This window comes from Sturnira hondurensis, unplaced genomic scaffold (assembly GCF_014824575.4).
Source record: "Sturnira hondurensis isolate 20B ecotype Veracruz unplaced genomic scaffold, ASM1482457v3 Scaffold0007406, whole genome shotgun sequence".
In the NCBI taxonomy this organism is placed as follows: domain Eukaryota; kingdom Metazoa; phylum Chordata; class Mammalia; order Chiroptera; family Phyllostomidae; genus Sturnira; species Sturnira hondurensis.
Window position 1 is genome coordinate 17,696,731 of NW_028080037.1, and position 22,562 is coordinate 17,719,292.

General features: G+C 42.3%; 1 protein-coding gene across 6 annotated transcripts in view; it reads right to left on the reverse strand.

The window, feature by feature from the left end:
* PRR14L (proline rich 14 like) overlaps nucleotides 1-22,562 on the reverse strand; it is a 54,581-nt gene that overhangs the window by 26,985 nt on the left and 5,034 nt on the right. For 3 of the 6 annotated variants that reach the window (XM_037052578.1, XM_037052579.1, XM_037052582.1), the window contains exons 2-3: nucleotides 18,219-18,738; nucleotides 8,532-8,604 (exon numbers count right to left, since the gene is read on the reverse strand). In XM_037052578.1, the coding sequence (XP_036908473.1) occupies nucleotides 8,532-8,604; nucleotides 18,219-18,689 (544 nt within the window). In that variant the 5' untranslated portion in view covers nucleotides 18,690-18,738. Of the gene's footprint in view, nucleotides 1-7,591; nucleotides 7,777-8,531; nucleotides 8,605-18,218; nucleotides 18,739-22,562 lie in introns of those variants that run through there. The other 3 variants (XM_037052581.1, XM_037052583.1, XM_037052580.1) reach the window with 3 other exon arrangements.

Consider the following 22,562-nt stretch of genomic DNA (forward strand, 5'->3'; position numbering starts at 1 on the left):
TTTTGTGACCTCAACTAAAGATCCTGGGCTTGTAGTTTTATAATAACCACTTTAAAAGTGCAGAAATTGGCAAATCAATCCTAAAACTCATATGAAAATGCAAGTGACACAGAATAGCCAAAACAATCTTCAAAAAGAACAAAGGTGGCAGACTCATGCTTCCTGATTTCAAAACTTACTAGAAAGTCACAATAATAAAGACAGTGTGGCCCTGGCTCAGTTGGTTAGAGTATCGCCCTGTGCACCAAAAGGCTGCAGGTTCAATTCCAAGTTGGGGTGAGTATGGGAAGCAACTGATCAATGTTTCTCTCTCACTCTCTCCCCTCCCTTCCTCTTTCTCTAATATCAATAAACATATTCTTGGGAGAGGATTTTTAAAAAAAGACAGAGTGGTACTAGCATAAAATAGACATAAAGATCAAAAGAACAGTCCTGGTTGGCATAGCTCAGAGGATTGAGCACGGGCCTGCGAACCAAAGGGTTGTGGTTCGATTCCCAGTTGGGGCACATGCCTGGGTTGTGGGCCAGTTCCTCTCTCCTTCTCTTCCCTTCTAAAGATAAATAAATAAAATCTTTAAAAAAAGATCAAAAGAACAGAACATAAATAAACTAACATTCACAGTCCCTCTGACAGAGGGACCAAGGATACTTTTCAACAAATGGTGCTGGACAACTGTTTATCCACATGTGAAAGAATAATTTTAGTCCCTAGCTCACATCATACAAAAAAATTAACTCAAAGTGGATCATAGACCTAAATGTAAAAGCTGAAATGACAAAAACTCTTACAGGGAAACACAAAAGTAAACCTTGACAACCTTGGGTTCGGTAATTATTTCTTAGCTAAGATACCAAAAATACAAGCGCTAAAAAAAAAAAAAAGAAAAAAGGTGATAAGCTGGACTTCATTAACACTAAAACCTTTTGTGCTTTAAAGAGTAACACCAGCCCTGGCTGGTGTGGCTCAGTGGACGGAATACCAGCCTGGGAACCAAAAGGTCGTGGGTTCGACTCCCAGTCAGGGCACATATGTGGGTTGCAGTCAGGGGCCCCAGTTGGGTGCATGTGAGAGGCAACAGATCTATGTATCTATCTCTCGCACATCGATGTTTCTCTCTCCCTCTCCCTTCCTCCTCCCCCCCTTCTCTCTAAACATAAATAAATAAAATAAAAATAATAAAAATAAAAATAAGGGCAACATCAATAAGTGAATAAACAACCCACTGATTGGGAGAAAATCATCTATTTGATAAGGGATCCTTATTTAGAATACATAAAGAATCTTTACAACTCAACAATGACAAATAAACTAATTTAAAAATAGGCAGAGGGAGCATAACTCTCCACTCCTTAAGTGTAGGCTGCAGATAGTGACCTCCTTCCAAGGAGTACAGTATGGACAGGGGGTGAGGGGAGTAAACTTACTGTGGAGAAACCTGCTAAATATAGACTTACCTTTCAACCCAGCAATTCCATTCCCAACTCAAGGAAACGGAGAACTTTTGTCAATGCGAAACCTGTACACAAATGCTGACAACAGTTTTATCGTAACAGCCAAAAAGTGACAAGAGCCAAGTGCCCATCGATTGATAAACGGGTAAGATCGACTATTACCCAGCCATCAAAAGAATGAAGCCCTCATATACACTACACGGACGAGCCTCCAAATCTTTATGCTCAGTGAAACCAGTCAGTCACAAAAGACCACACATTCTAAGATTTCATTTATATAAATTGTCCAAAACAGGCAAATCTATAGAGACAAAAGTAGAAAGTGACTGGAAGAAGCCAGGTGTAAGATGAATGACTTCATGGGTCACGGTCTCCTTAGGGGGTGATTAATTTAAATTAAGTTGATGGTTGTGCAACTCTTTAAGTATGCCAAAAAACAAAACAAACAAACAAAAAGTACACTTCATTGCATACTTTAAATGGATTAATTTTATGGTATGAAAATTTATCCCAAAGTTAGTTTTAAAAAAGTGCTTACACTCGAATTATAAGTAACATCAGAAAACCTAAGACTTTTGGGGAGTGTTATAGTTATATAACCATAATTTGGAATAGTCGTGTGAGGGATTACAAGGATTTAATAGCATTTCTGTCAAAACTATTCCCTGGATCAAAAAATCCGGGGACTAGGCCCTGGAAACGAAATATGACATCAGTTTCGGTTTATCCTACATCCCATCCCCCAAACGGTACGTAATGAATTAGAAATTCTGTAACGCCCTGTGAAAGGGAGCTCTCCCGTGGAGGTGCGCAGAGGCTGACCAGAGGCAGGAAGACAGTGCGGACAACCCTGTGAGCTTTCATCATCCACGCTTCTTTCATGCACTGGGTGTCTGGCTTTCCAAGCTACAAATAAATGAAAGGATCCAACTCCTTCAACTGGAACTCTAGAGAAGCTTTGCTCATAATTGCCAAACCTAAAAACAACTCAAGTTTCTCTCAAATGGGAAATAAACAGCCATGATGCAACCAGACAACAGGACTCTCTCCAGCATTAAGAAGCGATAAACTACTGATACACATGGCAACATGGATATATCTTAAATGTACCACGCTAAATGCCAGATTCAGAGGCTTCTACTCTATTATTACACTTTTAGAAAATTCTAGAAAATGTCCAGGGACAGAAAACAGATCACTGGTTTCCATAAGGGCTGGAGTTGGCAAGGGAGCATCACGGGCTCTCTGTAAAAGGGGCCCGCGATGCTCAGTGCTGGGGGATGGAAATATTCTACATCCTGACTGCGGGGGTAGTTACGCGACGGTATGTTTGACAACTCACAGAACTGTAGGCACACATAAAGGGGTAAATTTTATTGTAGGTAAGTTACATTTTAACTTTTTAAAAAAGAAAGAAAATAACAAATCAGATCCCTGAATATCTAAATTTCTTCCATGTTGTCTGCAAATGGGTATAGTGCTAAATAAATTTTCAACTTTTCATCCGCCAAAGTATAAATTATAGGAAGGTAATGACATAAACAGGGAATACAAAACAGGAAACGGTCATTCTGAAGTATATAACCAAATTAATAAACCACAAGAATCTAGCTGTATTCTTGTAGCAATAAATGGCAGGGACAAAATAGACAGGGGGAGGTTAAGCCAAAGAACGTGTATGTTTGACCCATGGACATGAACTAAATGTGTGTGGGGGGAATGCTAGTGGGAGGGGAGGTGCAGGATGGAGGGAAATAAAAGGTGGAAAAATGGGTCAACTATAATGGTATAATCAATAAAATATTTTAAAAAGAGAGAGAATGAGTCATGTGATCTGTAATAAGAAAGAGAAGGTCTGAAAGTCAGAAGTCCAGTGAGTCACCAGAGCTAGAAGTGTGGTGGCGGGGGACCTACCTAGCCACCGGGATTCTTGGCAGATGCTTGGAGCTGAACTGTGACCGGGAATGCTGAACCGCAGACTTCTGGTTTACTAAAAGGCAGTACCTCTGACTGGTGTGTTCTGAACCTGGCCTGGTTTGGCAAAGGGGGGCAGGACTATGTGTTTTGGGGTGGTTTTAAAACGGAGCGAGACTTAACAGTCGAAGTCTGCCACTACTCTGAATCTGTACAACCTTTAAATAAATAACCCCTTTCCTTTTTCAAACAGAAAAAAATATCTAGCTGTATATAAGGAATAAGGGCTTTCCTTCCATCTACTATGATGCTTAACTTATTCACCTAACAGAAATGGACGCTTTTAAAAGACTGTTTCACGTTGGCTAGGTAGCTCTGTTGGTTGGAGCCTTGTCCCAATATGTGAAGGTTGTGGGTTGGATCCCCAGTACGGGTACATAGAAGAAGCAACCAATGAGCGCATAAATATGTAGAACAACAAATCAGGGTTTCTCTCTCTCAAAATAAAGTCAATAAATAAAATTTTTTTTAAAAGATTGTTTTAGACTTCCGGCCAAGATGGAGGCATAGGTGGAAACACTGTGCCTCCTCACACAACCAAGTTTAAAGACAACAACCTTTTAGTAACAAATACACTACCAAAACACAGAAAATTGAACTGTATGTAAGTACGACAACAACGAACCGTTCAGCCAGACTTGTAAGAGGGGCAGAGCCAGCGACTGGTGGAGTGGGGTTGTGCAGGAAAACTCAGCCAGACCAACCCAGGCACGTGGGCGGCGGCTGGCAGATCCCAGGCGTGGGATGGCAAGAGCATACCCAGTGGGGGCGCAAGGCGGCGGCTGGCTGACGACTGCACAGGCCCCAGTGGTGGGCAGCAGCAGAGGGGACCGCCGTTGCCCCTCTTGGACCCCGCCCCCACATACAGCGTCACAATACAGTGACTGAGTTGCCCCGCCCTGGTGAACACCTAGGGCTCTGCCCCTCATACCTAACAACAGGTGGGAACACACCAAAACATTATGGCTGAAAAACAACTCAAAGCCCCAGAGCCAATAACTCTAAGCAACCAAGAAATAGCCAACCTATCAGCCAACCTGATAGGTTGAACTATGCACAGTTCAAAATACTGGTGATCAGGATGCTCACAGAACTGGTTGATTTTAGTCACAGATTAGAGGTACAAATGAAGGCTAAACTAATTGAAATGAAGGTAAATGCACAGGAAACCAATAGTGATGGAAAGGAAACTGGGACTCAAATCAAGGGAGTAGACCAGAAGGAAGAAACAACCAAAGAGAAAAGAAGGAAGAAACAAGAATTCAAAAAAAATGATGAGAGGCTTAGGACCCTCCAGGACATCTTTAAATATTCCAACATCTGAATTATAGGGGTACCAGAAAAGGAGGAAAAGGGACAGGTGGAAAACTTATTTGAACAAATAATAAAGGAGAACTTCTCCAATCTGGCAAAGGAAATACACTCCCAGGAAGTCCAGGAAGCTCAGAAAGTCCCAAAGAAGTTGGACCCAAGAAGGAACACACCAAGGCACATCATCATTACATTAGCCAAGATTAAAATGAAGGAGAGAACCCTAGAAGCAGCAAGAAATAAGGGGATAGTCACCTACAAAGGAGTGCCCATCAGACTGTCTGCAGATTTCTCAAAAGAGACCTTACAGGAAAGAAGGGGCTAGAAAGAAGTATTCCAAGTCATGAAAGGTGAGGACCTACATCCAAGACTGTTCTATCCAGCAAAGCTTTCATTTAGAATGGAAGGGCAGATAAAGTGTTTCTCAGATAAGATCAAATTCAAGGAGTTCATCATCACCAAACCCTTATTATATGAAATGTTAAAGGGACTTACCTAAGAAAAAGATAAAAAATATGAACAGTGAAAGGACAGCAAACTCACAGTTATTAACAACCACACCTCAAACAAAAGCAAACTAAGAGGACAGCTAGATCAGAAACAGAATCATAGAAATGGAGATCACATGGAGGGTTAGCAACAGGGGAGTGGGAGGAGGAGAAGGGGGGAGAAGGTACAGGGAATAAGTAGCATAGAGGGTAGGTAGAAAATAGATAGGGGGGAGGGCAAGAATAGTATGGGAAATATAGAATCTAAAGAACTTGTGACACGTGGACATAAACTAAAGGGGGGAGAATGGTCGGGGAGGGAGTGTGTGGATGGAGAGAATGAAGGAGGGAAATGGGACAACTGTAATGGCATAATCAATAAAATATATTTAAAAAATAAAGATTGTTTTAACTTTAATTACTTAAAAAATTTAAACTCTCTTGTCCCCAGAATTATACATAAGGTAATTTTTTCCTCCATGACTGCTTTCATCTCTGCTTCCAAATGTTTTTCCATAATGCTATTCCTATTTCTGGTGACCATCTACTTCAGATTTCCCAAATATGCCTTAAGGGAGATCGGTGCAGTGGGAACTAAGTCCCACATGGTTAGTGGGAACTAACACTGGTTTTATTCCTGGGGCCCATTTCATTTTTCTTCTACCCAGAACCTTCCGAAAGAACCCCAGTGATAAGAAACTCTCTGAAAATGAAACAAAACTTGATAATGCCAGTTTTGTAAAATATTAAACAGAAAAATTATGGAGAAACAGCCATAGTAAAACTCAGAATTTAAAACAAACCCAAAACTCAGAATAGCAGAAAGGGGTAGGCACCAGAATGCCTGCTGGGAGGACACTTTGGCTTTGTGAAATGACCCCTCAACTAATACCTGTCACTGCTCCTCACGTCCGCTTCTCTTAGGTCTGTTTTATAGCAATCAAGAAAGAAGGAATGATTGAGCGCGGGCCTGCAAACCACACAATCGCGGTTCGATTCCCAGTCAGGGCACATGCCTGGGTTGCAGGCCAGTTCCCAGCAGGGGACGCACGAGAAGCAACCATACATTGATATTTCTCTCCTTTTCTCCTTCCCTTCCCCTCTAAAGATAAATAAATAAAGTCTTTAAAGAAATCTTAAAAAAAAAAAAGAAAGAAGGAATGAAATGCAAAATGGCATCCTACTAATTAAAGACTCCTTTTGGTTAACACTAAAGTCCTATTACAGGATTGAATTTGTTCTTCTTTCACCTAAATGAGCCACAGCAGACATGACTGTAAAGGACCTCAAAATTCTGTAATACCATGCTAACTTGGGAACACTGTGAATGGGATATTATTTACAGAGAAGGAAAAACAATGCACCAAGGGACGGCTGTAGTAGCTTAGGTTCACTGACTAAGCAACTCAGTGTGGGGGATCCAAATTTATTCCTCAGCATTTTCATAAACTTTAATATGCTCAGGACTAGCAGCTATGATCTTGGACAGAATGAAAATTCTGGCAACTGGGGTCTCTTGAGAGAGTATACAACTAGATTTCTAAAAAACATCATTCACTTCTCAATTCAATTCATCAATAAATGATGAATTGGTAGATGTTTGATCCTGACCTTGGCAAAGTAAGCTGAAATGCTGGCCACACAACAGCAGAGCACGGGCGTCTGTTTATTAATTCCGATCCCCGGTGGCCTCGTGTCCTGCTTCTGTGCTCCCAAGGGCTCATTCTTTCTCACACCTGCCTTCACAGAACCTTCCTTTCTGCCTGCCTATGACTGGCTGAGTCCAGACAGCTAAACTCATTTCCTCCTATGTAACACAGGGACACCTTGGAAGGTTCTTGAACGAAAGACCAAGACCTAGTATCAGTCAGTCAGGTACTAGGTCTTTGCTGCCAAAAGCTCTGGTAAACCCCCATCTCAAACACAGAACCTTGCGTATGGCTTTGAGGGAGAAAAAGAACTCACTTTACCAATTTAAGTCAGTGAGGAGGAATGGTATTAGGACAGGAAGAAAAGTGCCACCAAGTATTTACCAGAGGACACTTTTCAGAAGAAGCTCATCTTATCCATGGCTCAATGTGGACCTGTTCTTTAGGGGAGAGTAATTGGGTTAAGTCCGAGAAGCTCGATTTCCTCATATAAAATAATCATAGTTCTCCTGTTTAAAAGGCCAGTTCAGTTGTTAAATGAAAGTGTAATTCAATACATAGTAACTTTGTGCTTTCGAGTGGGCAAAAATGTAGCAATGCACCAAAGACTCAATGTATCAGTACTGTAGCCCCACTACAAAGATCCTGGGGTGGGGGGCAGGGGTGGCGGCACTAAATGCACCCCTTGTAAGGCCGTGGGAACCAGGTGAGACTTACGCACAAAGAGACATTTCTCATCTTCAGAGCTTTACTCTACACTGGACAGCCAACCATTTGAGCCCAGAAAAAACATCCAGCAGCAGGAAGCAGGGTGATAAACTGGGACAAGTGTCCTTTTTCATACAGTTGATTTGGACTTCCTTTTCTGTCCAGGCAGCCAAGAAGGAGAGTCAAATCTGATACTGCAATAGGGTCATATAATTAAACTTATTTCCTGTGCGTGGTCTTCTTTTCTTTTTTTGTTGTAGTTCTGATTATTCTAGACTATTAACCTTAATTATATGATATATACATGTAGTCCTCTCTAAAGTTACTTAGGTTATTTTCAGCTTGGGACAGGGGATGAATTATTCTGGTTCAGCATTCTCTTTTGGGCCTCAGCTCCCTCCTCAATCAATCAAAACAATTAACTAACTAACTAACTAAAGGTAGTATCTCAGATGCCTGTATCCAACCATAGTTTTGAGGAGCAGAATGAGGTAACGGAAATGAAATGCCTTTGAAAACTCTCAAGACAGCCTGGAGTGAATACTTTCTCTCATCCCTGCCTAGGAGACAGGAGCAGATACACAGCCACAATGCTGAAGGTACAGAGCGGATACCTCCCCTGTCCACGTTAACCCTGCCAAACAGGCAGGTTCACTCTACAAATTCAAGTAAAAGATCACGCATCAGCAACTGTGTATGAGGTCCAATACACTGTCAGTTGAGAATTATTACAGAAATAGTGGACACGAACTGTCGTCATTAATGCAGCACTGTTCTTTAACCCCCGGGGTCTTCGTGTACGTCCACAGGCAATATCAAGAATTTCTGTAGTCAAGTCCATCTTACAAGGGCCTATACTCCTCACATTCCCAATGCAAAATGCACACTGTGAATGAAAACAGTGTGTGAGTGGAAAAGGAAAAGGAAACGATCTGAAGGAAATAAATACCTTTGCTCCTCAGACAACCTTCAGGGAAGTCCATGCATGCAAGTTCCTTGTGTGACGGCATCGGGAGGTCCTCCTGCAGTGAGAAAACCAGTGGTCAGGGAGGACTCAGACGAGCTCACGAATGCAAACTATCCTCTGAGAGACTTCTTTATGACTCCAGAAATCACAAAGGTTGGAGAACTGAAGGAAACCTCAGATTTAAATAAATACAATCAATAAAAACTTTCACTTCTCTAGAATTTGAGCTTGAAAAGCCAAGTTTCCCAAGATCGGGAAAACAAAGGTTTTAAGATGTTGACCTGCAGATCCATACAAAACCCTATAAATACCTTCTGAATCAAGAGACATTAAATAACTGCAATGCAATTTTAATTTCATTTCAAAGGAAAACACCAGAGTATCTCAGTCCTTAACCATTCTAGACACATTCTCAATTGTCTTCCGCAAAGTTTCTTCCCAAACTTCTTAGAAGGGCTACTTTTTCTTTTCCTTTTCATCCCCCTTCATAGGAGGAAGGGATAAGGAAAAACACCATCAGTAACAACAAGTTCCCTCCTACGGGAGGGAATTCAGACAACTGGGAAGGGGCAACTCAGAATGTGCTCAGCCCGGCAGCCAATGGTCTGGAGGCCCATAAGGTTTGAGTTCTATCAAAATGACCAGTTGGGAGACACTGACAGACGAAAGACAGCTGCTCACACTTAACTGCCTCTGGGTCATTTATTTCCTCGTCCTAAGATTAAAAAAAAAAGTTTTTTCCACAGTGATTTAATCAGTAAGCACAAGATTCTCACATAGCATTCATCTAAATCTATGCATAGTGAAATCACTGTTACAACTTTTAATAATTCTTGTAACATTTAAAACATTCCACCAAGGAAAGAAAAAACAAGCAAAAGCTATTTGGGCTTTGAGCAAAGTTCTGTGGTGGAAAGAGAACCCACAAAGGGGAGGAGACACAAGCAACGGCAAGTACAGGGGTGGACACAGGCAGAGGTAACACATCATTACGGAACCCGCTTGAGGAGGACTCGCACGGACCACCGTACAAAAAGCAGGACTACTCTTTCATCTTCTCATGGAGCTTCAGTGGGGAATATTGTGCACAGAGCATGAACCTAAAAACAAGTATTTTCCAGATAAACTTATGTGTAACACTACCAAGTTGGCAAAAAAATATGAATTCTAGCATGATGCCAGGCTGAACATATTTGTAAATGGGGAGAAGGGAAAGCTCTTTCTCACCATTAAAGATGGAATTAGAAAATCACCATTGGCGACAATCACAGTAAGAATTATCTCAAGAATTACCGCAAACATCATCAACAGATGTTCAAATTAGTGGTTAAAAGTTTGAGAAACAGAAATATTTGTATTTCCCTCAAAGTATTTCCCCGCAAGGTAGTTAATAATTACAAGGGGGCAAATAGTGACTTTATAGTGTAGAAACCTGGCAACCCCACCTGAACTAAGCGAAGAAAGTTTACCTCCCCAGGAATGAGGTGCCCAATGCCGTGTCCCTCCCAAGAGGATGCACGGAAAACCAGCATCACTTCTGCGGGTTCCTGCCGCCCAGATGTGTAACACATCAGGCATAAAATGCACAATATAATCACAAGGGGACATTAGACAAATCCAAATTAAGAGAATTTCTACAAAATAAATGGCCTGTACTCTTCATAAGTGTCAAGGTCATGGGCTGAGGAACTGTGACAGAATAAAAGAGACTAAAGAGACATGACACCTGAATGTCACAAGTGATCTTGAATTTTTCCTAGACCAAAAAAACCATTTTCATTTCTTTTGCTATAAAAAACATCAGTGTGACTTGGCCAAATTTGAATATAGTCTATAGATTAAAGTACTTAGACCAGTGTTAATTTCTTTTTTTAAAATATATTTTATTGATTATATTATTACAGTTGTTCTATTCCCCTTCATTCCCCTCCACCTGCACACTCCCTCCCCCACCATTTCCCCCCCTTAGTTTATAACCACGTGTCTCAAGTTCTTTAGATTCTATATTTCCCCCACTATTCTCACCCTCCCCCCTATCTATTTTCTACCTACCATCTATGCTATTTTCTGTGCCTTCTTCCCCCTTCTCCTCCTCCCACTCCCCTGTTGCTAACCCTCCATGTGTTCTTCATTTCTATGGTTCCACTCCTGATCTAGCTGTCCTCTTGGTTTGCTTTTGTTTTAGGTGTGGTTGTTAATAACTGTGTGTTTGCTGTCCTTTCACTGTTCATATTTTTCATCTTCTTTTTCTTATATAAGTCCCTTTAGCATTTCATATAATAAGGGCTTGGTGATGATGAACTCCTTGAACTTGACCTTATCTGAGAAGCACTTTATCTGTCCTTCCATTCTAAATGAAAGTTTTGCTGGATAAAGCAATCTTGGCTGTAGGTCTTTGGATTTCATGACTTGGAATACTTCTTTCCAGCCCCTTCTTGCCTGTAAGGTCTCTTTTGAGAAATCCGCTGACAGTCTGATGGGTACTCCTTTGTAGGTGACTGTCCCCTTATCCCTTGCTGCTTCTAGGATTCTCTCCTTCATTTTAGTCTTGGCTAATGTAATTATGATGTGCCTTGGTGTGTTCCTTCTTGGGTCCAACTTCTTTGGGACTCTCTGAGCTTCCTGGATTTCCTGGAAGTCTATTTCCTTTGCCAGACTGGGGAAGTTCTCCTTTATTATTTGTTCAAATAAGTTTTCCACTCGTGGCTGTTTCTTTCCCCCTTCTGGTACCCCTATAATCCGGATGTTGGAACGTTTAAAGATGTCCTGGAGGTTCCTAAGCCTCTCCTCATTTTTTTGAATTCTCATTTCTTCATTCCTTTCTGGTGGGATGTTTTGTTCTTCCTTCTGGTCCATTCCATTGATTTGAGTCCCAGTTTCCTTTCCATCACTATTGGTTTCCTGTGCATCTCCCTTCATTTCAATTAGTTTAGCCTTCATATGTTCCTCTAATTTGTGACTATAATCTACCAGTTCTGTGAGCATCCTGATAAATAGTGTCTTGAATTGTGCTTCTGAGAGGCTGGCAATTTCTTGGTCGCTGAGAGTTATTGGCTCTTGGACTTTGAGTTCTTCTTGTGCCATCTTTCGGGTTGTTCGTGCCTGTTCCATAGCAGGATCAGAGCCCTAAAGTGTTCACTAGAGCAGGGCAACTAAGTCACTGGGTTGTGACGTTGTATGTGGGGGCGGGGTCAAAGAGGGACAATGGCTTCCCGTCTGCCGCCTGCTGCTGAGTCCCCCACCGGCCGCAGCCACCACCGCAGCCACCACCGTCACCAGGCCCACGCGTTCTGCTCCACTGCACGTGAGTGTGCCACCGCCATCAGCCCTCCACCACTGGGTTCACCCCCTGGGGCCTGTGTGGTCCGTCTCACTGTGCGCAAATGTGCGACCTCAGTCAGTCTGCCCCACACCCCGACTGGTTCCGGGCTGCCTGCACGCCTAGGTCGGGGATCTGTCCTGCCCGACTCAGCTCTGCTGCTGGCTCCGCCTCTCTTACCGTCCTTGTTGAACGGTTCGTAGCTGTCGGACTTCCGTATAATTCCGTTTTCTGGTCTCTGGGTGTGTCCTAGTTCTCCAAACCTTTGTTGTATTCAAACTTGGTTGTGGGCGAAGGCACAGTGTTTCCACCTATGCTTCCATCTTGGCAGAAGTCCCAGTGTTAATTTCTTGATTTTGACTGTGGTCATGTAACAATGTCCTTGCTTGCTAGGAAGTACACACTGAAATATTTAGGTATCATGTCTGCAAAAATATTCTTAAATTGCTCAGAAAAAAAAGCCAATGTGATAAAATGTTAATGTGAGGAATATGCATGAAGTGGATATTGGCATTCTTGATACTATTTTTGCAACTTTTTCTGTGTCTCAAATTATTCCAAAATAAGAGGTTAAAAAAACATCCTTATTGTAGTCATATTTGATCCTTTTCCCAAAATGACACTACTTTCCACTTCTCAGGGTGAATGTGCGATTAGGTGGTTAGAATATTTTTCCAGGTTAATGCTTATGGAAAAGGCAGAGTGCCAGTATAAAAGTTTATGAGGTGAGTCAGACAGCACTCTGTTCCAACCTCAGGACTCCCACCTACTAGCCAGCCACACAGAGCTGAGAGCAAGCTTACAGGTGGAATAAAATGGCAACTGCCTAAACTCCTAACGAGATGGCCTGTCAGGACTGGATGCTCCATGAGCAGAAGCTCCTACTATTCATTAGACTTCAGACACCTGTTATCCTATTCTGTGAAAAAAGCCAATGGGACGAATAACAACAGATCCGACTATGTCATCTCAAGTTACTATCCTCAACTTTTCTGGGTCTTCGGGAGCCTCTGTAAAGCGAGAGCTAAGCTCATGTCAGCAACATGCAGGTTCCTTTAGATTCTAAAGGACCCTGGCGAGCTTGTGCAATTAACCCCACCGGTTTTGCTCCCTGGAGGGGCTGCTGGGAAATCAGTCCTACCCCATCTGCTGCTCAAAGTAAGGTGTCCTTAGTTGGAGGCCCCAAAATACCCTGTTGGAGTGCCATGCTGACAGTGAAAGCCACTTCCTCTCCTCCTCGGTTAACCATGATTCCTAACAGAGGAGTGGAGAAGCGGAAGCTAGCAGTGCGTGACTGCACTCTCCTCCTGCCTTGTTGACTTCTCTCAAAAGGTTGAGTTAAGAAAATCAAGTTACCCCTCACAGAGGGCTGGAGCCCTTACAAGGTTTGAGGTTTCGAATATGATCAGGAATTGACTGGACTGAAAAGGAAACAGAGTGTGAGGATGAGGTCAGATGCAAGGGATCCCCTAGCCACCTCCACCACCACCACCACAGAGGCAGTCAGTCAATCTCTACACCAGGTGAGAGCTCCTCCAAACTGGGGGGCTCAAGTGCACAGGGGAGACACCACGAAGCAGTGGACACACAGCCTAACAATCCTGTGTGTAGCTTCTCTCACCCCTCCAGGCCAGCCAGTCATATAATGAACACTCACAGAATTATGAGGCACAATTTCCTTTTCCTACAATATTTTAGCAGCTAAATAGTCCAACTTTCAGGTGGCAGAGTCCTAAACATTTCTCTCTACCACCTAGACTTTGTTAAGTATCGACATCTGATCAGTACTGTACTAACATTTCCTGCAAAACCCATCTTCAATAGACTCTCAAGATAAAGTTCCTATGGATCCCTCTTTACAACAACAAGTGAGACAGTTGCTATAGCATCCCATCACCAACAGACCACAGTAAATGCCACGTAACAGTGCAGTTTGTTTTTCAAATCAACAGCAATTAAATTCCCTGCCTCGCCCATCCAACACACTGTCTCCCCCCACCCCCCCTACTACTTTGGAATCCAAACCACCCTTTGATACGTACTTCTTCAAAGGTTCGGCCGATTGTAGATTGTAGGCGGGCCTTGAAAACCATTCTTACCATTTATCAGTAATCTTACCTCCCATTAAAAATTGGTTGTGATGTCCCAGGGGAAATGCAATTCTCTGTTCATTCCTATGAGACTAGTTTAGAGCAAGAAAAACACACAAATACTTAAGGAGGAACATGAGTATAAGTCAGGCTCTTCAGCTTTTGTAAGCAGGGTAGTCAGAAGCTCCTCAGGGCCCGATTATCTCTGAGAAGTGAGCACTGCTTGTCATCAGACCCTGCTGAGCTCCTCCGAACTGGAGCTTCTTGAGCTGGAGGCAGAGGCAGGTGCAAGGGCAGTGATGGTCCCCCATCTTCAGATGGGACTGCCTACACACTGCACTTCGTGGTAGCGGGTTCACAACAAGGAGCAAATGAGAGACTTCCTACTTCCGGACATTTGTGGAAATAGCCATCATTCTGTCTACAGCAAAGGACACTGAAAATAAAGACACTTTTGTATTTCTAGATGGGTACTTCCTTTTCCTGCACTTGCGTATTTAGAAGGAGGGCTGTCCAACCCATAGGGCCCAGGATAGCTACAAATGTGGCCTGACACCAAATGATAAATTAACTTAAAACTTCTTTTTTGCTCATCAGTTTTCATTAGCGTTTCGTGTATTTAATGTGTGACCCAAGACAGCTCTTCTTCTAGTGTGGCCTGGAGACGCTGGGAGGTTGGGCAGGAACAACTGCAGAACGGTAACTTGAAATCATCTTTACAAAGATGTATTCTGACACATGGGAGAGAAAGAGTTTCTCTCCAGTTGAGAGAAACAACTGGCAGCTTAACATAAGGCACTGATCACACCAGCTGGGTAAGACATTTAATAACATTTCCCAACAGTGAGAATGGCATGCTTGAAGTATTGTACCCTGGAACCAAAGCTATTACAACATATTCAATCCAGGCAGAGCTACCACTTTGGCGGGGGTTGGGGGAGCAAAATATATAAAAGTTTAATCCCCCCTACAGCTTATATCTAGGCACCAAGAAAACAAACAAACCCAAGGACAACATAAAGAGTTATCATCTGTTTAGGACGTCACATGCTATCTCTTTACAGCTTTTTTTCTTCTTATATCTTATTCATGAATAAGACCCATCTTCCCACATTCTAGCTGGTAACTTTTGCATGCAATGTAGTTTTTGAACTTGCTTCTCTACAAGTGAACACATTCTTTCGTCATTCAGTCTGGCTGCAGCTGTCCTGTCCATGGTCTGTTCTCAGACACTTCCCCTTCCTTTCCCCTTTTCTTCTCCCTTCCCTGATGTAAGTGTCCCAGGTCAAAGCACAAAATTGTTAGTTACATGTTTTTATACCTTTTTGATACAATCAGAGGCAGGAAAGAATGATTTTTTGCTGGTTTACCTTTTCATTGTTGAAATATTTCATAATTAGAATACTTCTTAAGTGGGCCTTTTAAAAATGTGAAGGGCAGTTACAAAAGGACAAAGACTGTATGATACCATTTTCCTCACAGCCTTGCCAACCAGTTATGCTGTCATAATTTTTCATTTTCATCATTCTCACAGAACTGTGGTATCACATGTTGTTTAAATTTGCATCGCTAATTATGAGTGGGATTGATCACCCTTCCTGTGTTGAAGTACAACACACAAACACACACAGTGAATATCAAAGTCTTTCTTCCATTTTTTTTACTGGGCTTTTCATTCCTGAGTTAAGGAGCTCTGTATACATTATAAATATAAGCCCTTTATCTGTGAGACACGTTGCAATTATGTTCTCCCAATTTGTCAGTGTTTTCTGACTATGTTTGTGGGGTTTTGCTAATCTAGCAAGGGATTTTGTCTTGAGGTCCAAGGGTGTCGGGGCACTGCAAACCTTCTGAAGTGGTATGTCTGATTTTCTGAAAGGCATGCATTCAGATGTCCAAAGGGTCCTGTGACCTAAGAATGATTAGGAGCTATTGCTGCCATGTCCGCCACTGAGCCAGGAGAACGCTTCTGTTTGACAGCCCCCAAATTCTTGAGGGCTTCTCTCGTCTTTCTCTTTCAGGAGAAGACATGTCCGACAACCTGGTCTCCTCTGGTGTGTTTTCAGGGTGTGTCATTAGTGTGAATTTTTATCCAGGAATACATTCCCAGTTTTCTATATTCCTTCCACATGACACCATGCTCACCATGAGGAGAAGGGGCCAGGATCCTCTCTGGCCAGGAACCCAACACTGACACATTCTCGCCTCTCCACGCACCCCACACCCACCCAACCCTGGTGGCATCTTGAGCTCATCTGAGCACTGTGGGGAGAGGGGACTGTGAGAATGACATTCTAGCTACAGGATAACCAGAACCCAACAGAACAGCTCTCAGTCCGGGAAACACATTTCTGGTCATGTATATTAAGAGCAAATTGGCTGTCCCTGGCTTCCATACCACAAAGTTAATTCTGAGTGCCCAGCTAAAACCCGTAGGCTTTCTGTTTCTCCATAAATACTACTTTTTTTTTTCACTTGTGGAGTTCAATTTATGGAACCAAGTACAAAATCTTACATTTATATCTATTAAATTTCATTTTCCTTTACAAAATTCATAGGATTCACCTATGGTGGAGTTGGAAGGGAGAAAAGGGATGGTATTTTTAAAAGGAACAGAGGGAGCCCTGGCTGGTGTAGCTCTCAATGGATTGAGTGTGAGCTGCGAACCAAAAAAAGATCACTGGTTTGATTCCCAGTCAGGGCACATGCCTGGGTTGCAGGCCAGGTCCCCAGTTGGGGCCATGTGAGAGGCAACCACACAGTGATGTTTCTCTCCGTCTTTCTCCCTCCCTTTCCCTACTCTCTAAAAATAAATAAATAAAATCTTTTTAAAATTATTTAAAATAAAAGGAACAGAGGGAAAATAATTTTCCGGTTTTTAGGTTGGGTGTTCCATACACACATGTGTAGATGTATTATATTGTGTTCATTACACTTTGCCATTTATATATATGCATAATTTTATTTTATATTGAATACTACATTAAGAAGCTTTCAACCTCTTAGACTCAGCCCACCATTATCAAGAAAAAACCCTTATATCCTGAAGCTGTTACCCCATTCATTTTACTATATTTTAAGAGTAGATTATCATAGGATAAAATCTAATAATTATATTATTACTTAATGCTTTATCCTAATTATCTTAATTATGGTCAATATATGTAGCCTATTGCAACAATCAGTTGGCCTGTAACCTGTGCAAAGAAATGTAGTATTTATCAGATGGAGAAAGAAGCCTAGACCAGGAAGTCCAGAACATATAAATTATTAGTGGGTTTAAAGCAAAGGTTGGCAAACTACAGCCTGCGAGCCAGCACTCATTACAATAAACAGATTTATATAGCCACACTCACCCACTTACATATTGTCTGTGCTTGCTTTCACTTTACAGCTCTACAGTGGCAGAGCTGAGTAGTTTTAGCAGGTACCACGAGTCCTGCAAAGCCTAAAATACATATCTGCTATATGGCTCTTTACAGAAAAAGTTTGTTAACTCCCGGTCTAAGGCACCACCCAGGGGAGAAAGCACGTTTTCTAGTTCACTCAGCAGGTCTATTCTTTTAGGAATTGGGGGGCCCATCCCAGCTCTCCAACCAGTGGTCCCACCTAACTAACCCCTCTTACTCCGAGTTCAAACTCACAAAGAGAGATTTGATTTCCTTTTTCCTACAAAGGAAAGATTCTACTTTTCACTGTGTGTTAACTAAAGAAAGAACTGACTTTCTGACGGATACCTCAGCTGCTCATGCAGTGGGTTAGCATCCATCAGTCCTTTGGAGGCCATCACCTCTGATATACAAAAAAATAAAAGTTGAGTTTCTGGACCTGCAAAGCCAAGGGCTTGCTTCAAATATATGCCAACCCTTTTAGGACATGCGTCCTCTGAAGCCCTACCTGAATCAACAGCCTCCCTCAAAGACATCTATGTGCCACCCCACTCCACGATGTTGTCACTAATCAGATGCAGAAATACCACGTGACTAGCACAAAGAGATTCAACAATTCATATACAGTAGCTATTTCGGAGAAGTGACACTTTTGCATTAAACAAGCACTTCCTTTCTTCAAGTGTCTAACGTGAATCACGTGTTTTAAAAGATCATCAAAAAAAAGTTAGCACCAAAATCAGTATTTTGGAAACGTTTCAAGAATAAATCATAGGCTACCTGTCAGCATCTGTACATCACCACGTGAAAGGCTGCTCTGGAAAACTGTCATTCATACTCAACTCATCTGAATCAAGATCTCATTTCTTACCTGACTTGAGCTGATCTTTTCTTCAGCGGCTGTGGAATGTTGACATGGGTCTTCCTTTGCTCCCTCACAGGGGTCTCTTACAATTTCCACCTGGTCCCCTCGATCTCTGAAGACCTTTAGCTCCATGCTCTTGGTTTTCTCTTTCCTATCCAAGATCTCAGAAGCCACAGAACCTCCTGCTGTGGAGTCCACCAGCCCACACCGCCCAGGCTCTCCCCCATGATCCAAGGTCTCAGGGGTTTCTTCATAACTTTCCGCAGGAGTCCTCTGCAGCTCCAAGGGCACTGCCCTACTCTGACTTATAAGAGAGCTTGAGGCTCCAGGTTTTACATCTGGAAACAAACTTGGCTCAGGGTCAACATGAAGCTCTTTGGAGACACTTACGGGGAGTTCAGAGTATAATTCCTGTACCACAGCAGACATGGAGGAATCAAGTGGAACTGGCTGAGTCTCTACTCCGGATGACAGCATTAGGGCAGATGCAGATTATGGAGTCAAGTCTTACATCAAACGGTTCACCCTGACACAAATCAAAGGAAGGGATAAAAGTTTAAAACTTTTCAGGGCAGAAGAAAGCTGTCTCAGCTCAAACTGGCGAAAATAAGGATAATAAATTCTACCTCAAATGCCGGCATTACTTGGCACCAAAAAAAAATTGTCCTTAATAGATAGAATTTGTGGGCTTGGGGTGGTGAACACACAATACAATATACATATGCTGTATTATAACATTGTATCCCTGAAACCTATATAATTTTATTAACTAATGTCACCCCAATAAATTCAATAAAAAAGAGACTGAATTTGTGGAAAAATAAATTCCTTAAACTTGTAATAGACATTTGTCTAATCTCAATTCACATACTGCCTTATGAACAATTTTCAATTTAAATCTGGAGAGCCAGCAAATACTGTGGAGAAGAAGACATGTTGCAAGTATCCAAGAGATAGACCTGAAGTAAATTAGAAGACCAAAACAGCTTTTTACTTATTTTTAGGGCATGAACTTCGCTTGTTCTGTTCACTGCTACATCCCCACTGTCTGGAATAGGTACTTGACACAGGTACTCATCCATAGTTGCTGAGTGAATATATACTAAGAGACTCTGAAGAACTTGATTTGCTCACAAGAATTTGAAGGATTTTACTATCCTTTTAGAGTATGCATCCTTTGAAGCCCTACCTGAATCAACAGCCTCCCTCAAAGACATCTCTGTGCCACCCCACTCCACGATGTTGTCACTAATCAGATGCAGAAATACCACGTGACTATCACAAAGAGACTCAACAATTCATATACAGTAGCTACTTCTGAGAAGTGACACTTTTGCATTAAATAAGTACTTTTCTCTTCAAGTGTCTAATGTGAATCACATTAAGATACTTTCTGAAAGATCTAGAGAAAATAGAATTCCATTCCTTCACTGTTCACCAAACACTTGAGTTGTATGTACGGCACAAGACACTACAAAACCAGCTCTTTAGCAGAATCCTTCCTGACTTTTATTCAGCATCTTGAGATTTTCTAAGTGCCTTCACAGACACCACTCATTTGATTCTCAGAATAAATCTGTGAGCTGAGTAAGGCAGCTATCATATTCCCATTATAGACTTTAAAATCACACCAGAAGCCCTTGCTGGTGTGGCTCGGTGGACTGAGAGCTGGCTTGTTAAACGAAAGGTCACCCATTCGATTCCCAGTCAGGGCACATGGGTCGGCTGTGGGCCAGGTCCCCAGTGAGGGGCATGGAGACAATGGATCGGTGTCCGATCAATGTAGCTCTTGCACACAGATATTTCTCTCTTCCTCCCTCCCTTTCCCTCTCTAAAGATAAATAAAATCTTTAAAATCACATCTGAAGAGGTTAAAAATGACCTGCCTCAAATATTAGCTATCCGAGAGGAAGGAGGGGGATGCTCAGGGGACTTCCCTTGAAATGGGAATGTTAATTTCTTGTATTGGGTGATGGAAACATAGCTTATTTGCTGAAATAGTAGTATCTGTATCTAAGTAGTTCATCATACTACAGGATTAAAGTAGTCAACACACACACACACACACACACACTCACTCACTCACTTATGCAGAGCTAGGAAATGGTACCCTCACAACCAGGGTTTCCTGGTGCATAACTTTTCCATTTTAGTCTACCCATAATGTCTGCAGTTTCCATAAAATCCATTTTGACCTGACCAAGGTGGAGATGGGTTAACCAAATAAGATACTGCATGCTTTCACTCATGATGTCTTCCCTAACCCTACAAGGAGAGAAAAAATGAGAAATATTCAGCAACTCAGAGTTTATAACAAGGATTTATTGGAGGTATTGGTGGGCATATCCTTTCTGCTAAAATGCACACATGACAGGATGTTTCAGAAAGCTAGCCGATTTCTACTCCTAAAACTTCCTAACATCCAGCTCTTCCCCCAAATAAACATATTATGTACCAGTAAAATCCAGCACTGGCTATTGAACTGTCTTACCTTCTCTTCCCTGACCACAGCCAGATTTCTGGACAGGAGGGACTTTCCAACACACCCTGTGAATCCTTACAACCCATTCCTTGGTCTCTGTCTCTACTCCTACCTTGATTACCTGGGGGAACCGGCAGATGTCACTCACACAGAGGCACATGCCCTGTCTCCGAGTGAAGAAGCATTCACTCTTCGAGTGCTCCTGGGTCAATAACAGAAGACCCCATCTTTTCACTTGTGCTATTTGGACTGAAGCTTGGGACTGAGGAAAAACAGGTGACAGGTCCCCTCATTCTGGACCATTCTGCCTTTCTCTTGGTTTTCTAAACTGTGGTGGATGGTTTATTCATGTTCATATGATTTCATCCACTGGATGCCCTTAGTGTTTTTAAGGGACCCTATTCCAATGTAAAAGGATGTTACACTACTTACTTAAACACTAGAAATTATAGGAAGTCAGGCTGCTGGTCCACAAACTTTAGGTAGCACACGAAAGCTGATAAATAAACTTCAATCTGTCCTGGCTGGTGTGGCTCAGTGGGTTGGGTGCTGGCCTACAAACTGAAAGGCTGCTGGTTCAATTCCTAGTCAGGGCACATGCCTGAGTCATAGGCGAGGCGTGCGGATGGGGGAGCAACCAAGTCATGTTTCTCTCCCACACTGATGATGTTTCTCTCCCTCTCTTCCCCCTCTCTAAAAATAAATAAATCTTAAAAAAAAAAAAGCAGCTTGAATCCAAAAAAGAAGCAAAGAGTATGGCAAGTATCAAGTGAGATTCATATAGCACTTAGAGAAATGCAACCTTTTTGGAGCTACAGCCTTTGCCTTTTCCCTCTAGCTCCGGGATATTTCTGGGGGCACTTTCGATTTCAGGCCATTGCATGCGTGTGCATCTGTATGTGGGGGTAAACAGAGGTTACGCAGAATTGCTATTTGATGCCCCCCCCCCCCGCCAAAAGGTAGGAAGTGCTCAATTTTAATTTGGTTCAGTTCCCACTTTCCAACAACAAAACATTTTTTTGTTTGTTGTCACAATATACAGGGTGAGGCAAAAAGTAGATGTGCATTTGTTCCCCTGAAAAATAATACATTAAAATAAACAATAAAGCAGGAATAAATTGTTTCCATACTCACCAACTACAACCCTACTTTTGCCCCACCCTGTGTAAAGCCCGGAAGACCACTGCAGCACGAGACGCTGCGGAGAGCAGGATTGCTGGTGGCCATCGGCTCGGGGGTCTGCCCACCCGCAGGGGCTCGAGAGCCCTTCTCTTGGTGCGAAAGGCGGTGTTATCGCAAGTTTGATCCTTGATACACCTCTGCTTTCAGGCTTCACTTTTTCAGTGACCTCGCCGTTTCTTACAGGTTCTCTGCTACGAGGATGACTCAAAACCCTACCTCTAGGCACGGGGTAACCACAGGACTCAGCGAGTCCACTCGTAGTTAGAGACCTGAAAACACATGTCCACACAAAAACTTCCGTGAATGTTCACAGTGGCACTACTCGTAAAAGCCAAAAAGTGCAAAAAAGTCAAATGTCCATCAATTGGATGAATTGATAAAATATGATCTATCCATACAATGAGCTATTACTCAACTCTAAAAAGAAATAAAGTACTGATTTATGATATAACATGGATGAACCTTGAAAACATTAAGGGGGAAAAAGAAGCCAGTCACAAAAGACCACATATCATGAGATGCCATTTACACGAAATGTCCAGAGCAGGTGTATCTAGACTCAGAACGTGGATTAGTGGCTGCTTAGTGCTGGGAGCGGCGGAGAGAAATAGAGAGTGGCTACTACTGGACAGAATTTTGGGGGATCAGTAACAATGTCCTAGAATTGACTGTAGTGCCCTGACCGG